Raw genomic sequence first — 6,014 nt, forward strand, 5'->3', positions numbered from 1 at the left:
TATGATTAGACACCTGTCATAATCAGAGAAAATATATCATGCACTTAAATAGGCCGAATATTCCCTGACATTTCAAAAACACTAAATCTAAAATCACCTAATCTAAACTAATAAAAAAAAAAGACAAGTTAATCTAAACTAATAGAAATGACTAAGTTAATCTAAAGTAATAGAAAGGACCAAAGTTATAATTTATAGTGGATGGGTTGAATAGAAATAATTTTTTTCTTAATCACGGCATGTTAGTCACGTAGTCATCTCGTTAGACTTGGTTTAAGTTAAGTAATTTGGTAAGTTTTTGCTAATTCAAAATTTATATTTAAGGAGTGTCTGTTCAGTTCTGTGATCAGACACCGGTCACATTTAGATATGATTAGACATCTGTCGAGAAAATATATCATGCATTATAATGAGTTAAATTAAGAATATATGAAACAGAAAAGAAAACTTAACTCATTTCAACTCACAATCTAAACTAATATGAGGAACAAAATTATAATTATGCTAATTTAAATTGTTTTATAGTTTATGTAGCCTTTAATATTTATATTTTCTATTTTTAGGATATCGTGATTATACACTCTATCAAGTTCTAATATTTATACCATACCTTAATTTATGTAGAGATCGAGTAAACAACATTGTAGTTGCTAACTAAATTGAACTATAACATTTCATACTTGTGTTCATCCAAATTAAATATATTTACAAAATAAGATCTAGATACTTGTGTTCATCCAAATTAAATATATTTACAAAATAAGATCCACAGTGTTTATTTAACTCATGAATTTATAAAAATTAAATTAATAAATACATTTTCGAAATGATCCTCTAACTAATCCATATTATTAACTCCAATAATAAAAATCATCATGAGTTAACTTAGTCATTGATAACTGACATGATACAACAAAAAAGTTAACTTAGTCATTGATAAATGACATGATACAATAAAGAAGTTAGGAGGAATGGATTCAATCTCTTGGTTATCTACTCAGAATTTATTATTTTACAGAGTTTTTATTATTCAAATGTTGTAAAGTCAGACTCATGGTCAATCTACCTATAGTACAATCTAGAGTTTTTATTACTCAAATGTTGTAAAGTCAGACTCATGAGTCAATCTAGAGTTTTTATTATTCAAATGTTGTAAAGTCAGACTCATGATCAATCTACCTATAGTACAATCTAGAGTTTTTATTACTCAAATGTTGTAAAGTCAGACTCATGAGTCAATCTACCTATAGTACAATACTCATGAGTCAATCTACCTATAGTACAATCTACACGGGGGTTTGTACAAAATGGAAGGAAAGCAAAATGACTTTTTATAATGAGTATCTAATTGAAAGATACTTTGTACAAAATGGTATATATATAATCGAAAGATACTCTTTATGTCAATTCACTTAAGTCTTTTTCAGTATGACTTTTATTTGGTCAAACATATTATATTTCAAGTTGTTTCAAAATTGAAACTTTGTCAGAATCAAGTTGTCAACTTGGATTATGTCCATTTATAACTCTTAATTAGTGTATACTAGAATACTATTAGGAAAAAAAATATAAGAATGATAATTAATATTTTATCTATTGCACTATACTTAAAAGAGAGCAAAACGAGTAAAAGAGAGAAAAGTGAAATCTATTCGAGGTCTGCTTGTTTCGGAGAACTAAGAGGTAATAGTAGCTTTGCTTCTTAGGAATTGGAGTATGGTTTCCTTGTGCAAAGAAAACTTGTGTAAAAGCTTGAAACAATAGATAATGATAAAGAGGCAACATATTCTGTAATTTCTTTCTAAACAAAGAAATATATAAATTTATAAACTTAATTTTCAAAAATCAAATGATTGTCGAACAACCCAAGTTGCTACACCTAGCCAACAATCTATGTTCAAAAGTCCTCCCTAAAATATAAATTAACATCAATATAAGATGATGTTAATGTGTTTATAAGTGTAAAATTTATGGCCCTAAGATAACAAGTGCATCCCACAACCAACAATGGCTTCACCACACCACATCACCAATGACTAAATATTGGAAAATGGACAGCATTCTTAACTCAACACTAAGAGAGGAACAAAATTAGGTCTTCTCGAAATCCCGAAACAAACCAAACAACGGTAACTGACATTTACTCCATACGCCGTTACATCGCTTCGAACTAAAATCTCGTGAATTTGTCTAAGATAAGTTTTTTTTGTCTCATTAATTTGTCTACGAATTAAATATAAATATATAAGAAGAAACTATCACCAAAAGCCAAAGCATGGTTGAACAAAACTACTCAAGTCAACACTCCTCTTCAACAACAGTTCCTTTTTCGCTGACATAAATACCATCAAGGAACTTCCGGATATCTTTGTTCTTCACATGGCATTTCTGTCACCCAGAAAAAAAGAAAAAATTTATGTATAGAACCAACAATGACTAGGCACATGTTTTGCGAGCAATAATCAATCAAAAGAGGCATGGGTGAGAACAAGACCTGGTTTATCAAGGCAGCAGACCGAGATACAAGCTCAATGTCATTACCATCCAAGACCAACTCATCCTTAACCTTCTCAGATCGAACAATAGATACTCCGTCAAGCATGTCTACTTTTCGCACCTATTGCACAAAGAAAATGAAAACATCACATTGCATCATACAAATGGTATATGCATTTTTACAAAGAATAATTATATTAATTAAAGAGGATTTTTACCCATAAAAATTTAATTGGTATATGGACTAGTTCTGTTTAGATACTTATTAGAATATTATGATAGATCAAAGGAAAGTATTCAATGATGTTCCTATCGACTCTCTCGTTCATTTTCTAGACGTCATCTCTCTCCTTGCTTACTCTCCCCCCCCCCCCCCCCCCTCCAAAGATCATCTCTTTCTTATTCTCCTCAACAATCTGGCATCTTTTCCACCAAGCATCTCCCCCTTATTGCTCTTGACATCCATCTCAACTTCCCAGTTCCCAAATTTTTATTATAAAACACAGTTTTCAATTGTTCATTATTTAGAATTTTCCAAGTAGTCGTGAGTTGTAATGCCTGATTTTATATTGTATTGGTTTCTATTTCCATGGCTATAGGGTGACTTATGTTTCAGCTGTGAAGGTTATCGGCTTGTTTAGTTCTCTAATCTAGCAATTGGGTTGTGGATTTTTCTTGTATACAGAAATTTGAGTTGCTGGTTCCTGTTTGATTCAAGTTTCTTTGTAATATTTTCATTACTATTAATGGGAACTTATTTGTTTACATTCTTCAAACATTTTTCGACCAAAAAATATCCCTGTAATAGATTTCATCAAAGAATTTTTTTTTTTTACATAAGGATTTAGTTAAAGACTATTTAAAAGGATTCTCAGAAATGTAGCTAACCTATATCCCTATTGGAGAATCATGAAATCATGTAAAGACAATCTAAAAAGAAATACTACTCTGTTCCTAAAAAATAAATAAATATATACTCACTGAAATTTTATCTTAATACTCAACAAATCACAAACAGTTAAGCCTTCATCATTCGACATTCAATTAACGTAAAATGAAACCACAGTAATAAATATGAATCCAAAATCCAGAATAACATCCAGGTAGTGCAATTTATGGAAAAAGCGCGCGAGAGAGAAAGAGAGTTATACCTTCTTCTCGCCAAGAAAGTTACGGATCTCGATGGACTTGTTGGTATTGGTGATGCTAGCATTGATCGGAAAGTGAGCATAGACAAATCGCATCTTGTAACGATACCCCTTGGTAACACCAGTGATGAGATTCTCAACATGGCTAAGGGCAGTGCGAATGGCAGCAGAAGTTTTCCTGGAGCCAAACCAGGCATCAATCTTGAGCTTCTTTTTTCCGGTTTCCTCTTCGGTGATCAACTGGAAATCCAGATTCAGATGCTTGAAATTGCGAATAAGTTTCCCCCGAGGGCCTTCGACCTCGATGATTTTGGCGTTCACCTTGATCTTCACCCCTTCGGGGATATCCATGGTTTCCGATGAGAGGATCGTCTTCATCTCTTCCTAATGCAACCTTCTCCTCTCTCTCCCTGGAGCTGGAACGGTGAAGGCGACGGCCGAAGACGAACAAAGCCCCAATTTGAGGAAATGGCGAAGATTTATAGTTGAAATTCTTCAACTGTGTTTTGGGGTATTAGGAAGAGAGATTAGGGTTTTTCTTATTCTTGGGAGGCCCATATGTCTATCACCCACCTTGGGCCTCCAAGAAAATTAAAATGGGCCTAAATTTGAACTTCGGCCCACTTTCTCGAACAAATCTAATTTGCAAGGAATTATTAAAAAAAAAATAAAAAAAAAAAAAAAAAAAACTTTAATAATTTATAAGACAAAAAAAAATTAAAAATCTATTATAGTGTATATATACATATTTATATTAATATAACAATATCTATCCATATTGCCGTGTAGACATCTATTAAGGTTCTTTTGGTCAATAGTCGTTTATGGTCTGTTTTATAATCTAAATGATAAATTTTGCTAGAAATATGAATTTATCCACTTAAAATTAAAATATTTTAAATTTTTACTTCTAGATAAGTGATAGACGTATCAGTTAGTTGGATGGTGATCGTAGTTGATCTTTGTGGGAAAGGAAGTGTTGACATGTACGTTCAACTCTCTTTCTGGCTACTGTTTGTTACTGGCGCTTTTGGAGACTGTTTCGCTTCTGTATAATTTTTGCTTTCCTCCTGTTCAGCATTTTCCTCCTTTCTCTATTGTATATAAGTCGTTTCATGGAGGTGACAGTTGACGTTCTATCTCCCTTGTTGGGTATTTCTTGTCCCTTATCAATTATATTGCTTGACAGTATTTCTTATCTTTTTGGTGTTTTGGGGTCTACTAGCAGTTTCCCAAAAAGTCTATTTCATAGCTCAGTTGCTAATTGGTCTATTTGAACTAAACCAATATCATAGGATATTAACATGAAAGGGAAGAACAATCATATTTATCACGAATATGAAATCTTTGTATATTTCTTCCTAAAATATTTAAAAAAAAAGGTTGAAAACAATCCTTCTAAACACAAACTCTTCCTATATCTAATGGATTCAAGAGATAACACAGCCATTTGGATTGTATTGTTCTTGACATGAATAATAGTAATGAGGCGTGGGGTAAGACTGCAAGGCAGTGTAAGCCTTAGCCCAATCAATCGGCTCGATTTTGGGTGTCGGCGGATCTTGTTTCTTCGGCTCTACTTTCTTCGGTTCTTCTTTCTCTGGCCCAACGCTGATAATGTAAGCGGAGGGCCAAATCTTTCTTACTTTCTTAACAATCTCAATCGGGTCGGCGGTTCCAATCACCGTAATTTTGTTGTCTTTCGTGTCGGTCGCCATCGACACAATGCCTGCAAGTTTTAGCCAAACCCCACATGAGTATACCAACCATATATGAAAGAACAAGGTTGTTTGTTTTAAGTTGAGTACCTGAAAGCCCAGAAACCGCACTCAAAACCTTCTTCTTTGTCTTTGAATCGTTTATTTCCACTTTGAGCACCACTTTCTGTGGATTAAAAAGTGACCCATAAATTGTTAGTACTTGAAAAAGCTTGGAGAAGAAGAAATGGAAGAAGGGAAATGAATTGATTCTTTGTTCTTACCGCCATTTTTGTTGTTGGGAAAGCTTAGAATGAGAGATAATGAGGAGATGAAGGGATGGAGAAAGAGGCAGGGGAGAGGGTTTGATTTATAAAGAAGAGTTTCTCTTCATAGAAAATGCATTGAAATTACTAGGTGGGAATCATGAACGTTCAAAGCGCACCTAACCTAGTCAAGACTAGCGAATGTCGGTATAGCCACTCTTTTGGACGTTAGCCGATAGTCTCTTTAGGGCTTCCCTTCACACTGTTTTGGATGTTAGCCGATAGTCACTTCCAAGCTTCCCTAGTAAAGAATGTTTTGTTCTCTTCTACCACCTATGTGAGATCTTACAATTCACCCCACTTTGGGGGCTAGCATTCTCACCGACACTCTTTCCTCTCTCCAATTG

General features: G+C 33.6%; 2 protein-coding genes across 2 annotated transcripts; both read right to left on the minus strand.

Annotated features, from left to right (window-relative positions):
* Positions 1–2,043: 2,043 nt before the first annotated feature.
* Positions 2,044–4,116, minus strand: LOC111809350 (large ribosomal subunit protein uL6). The gene is made up of 3 exons (XM_023695794.2): positions 3,648–4,116; positions 2,495–2,617; positions 2,044–2,388 (listed from the first exon to the last, which is right to left on the minus strand). The coding sequence occupies exons 1-3, from the start codon at positions 4,020–4,022 to the stop codon at positions 2,299–2,301; spliced, it is 588 nt and encodes a 195-aa protein (XP_023551562.1). The 5' UTR covers positions 4,023–4,116; the 3' UTR covers positions 2,044–2,298.
* Positions 4,117–4,872: 756 nt separating this feature from the next.
* LOC111809254 (heavy metal-associated isoprenylated plant protein 39) lies at positions 4,873–5,764 on the minus strand. Its single transcript, XM_023695678.2, has 3 exons — positions 5,626–5,764; positions 5,453–5,528; positions 4,873–5,373 (listed from the first exon to the last, which is right to left on the minus strand). The coding sequence occupies exons 1-3, from the start codon at positions 5,629–5,631 to the stop codon at positions 5,075–5,077; spliced, it is 381 nt and encodes a 126-aa protein (XP_023551446.1). The 5' UTR covers positions 5,632–5,764; the 3' UTR covers positions 4,873–5,074.
* Between the last annotated feature and the right edge of the window lie 250 nt (positions 5,765–6,014).

This window comes from Cucurbita pepo, chromosome 13 (assembly GCF_057944985.1).
Source record: "Cucurbita pepo subsp. pepo isolate OVF chromosome 13, ASM5794498v1, whole genome shotgun sequence".
NCBI classification, from domain to species: domain Eukaryota; kingdom Viridiplantae; phylum Streptophyta; class Magnoliopsida; order Cucurbitales; family Cucurbitaceae; genus Cucurbita; species Cucurbita pepo.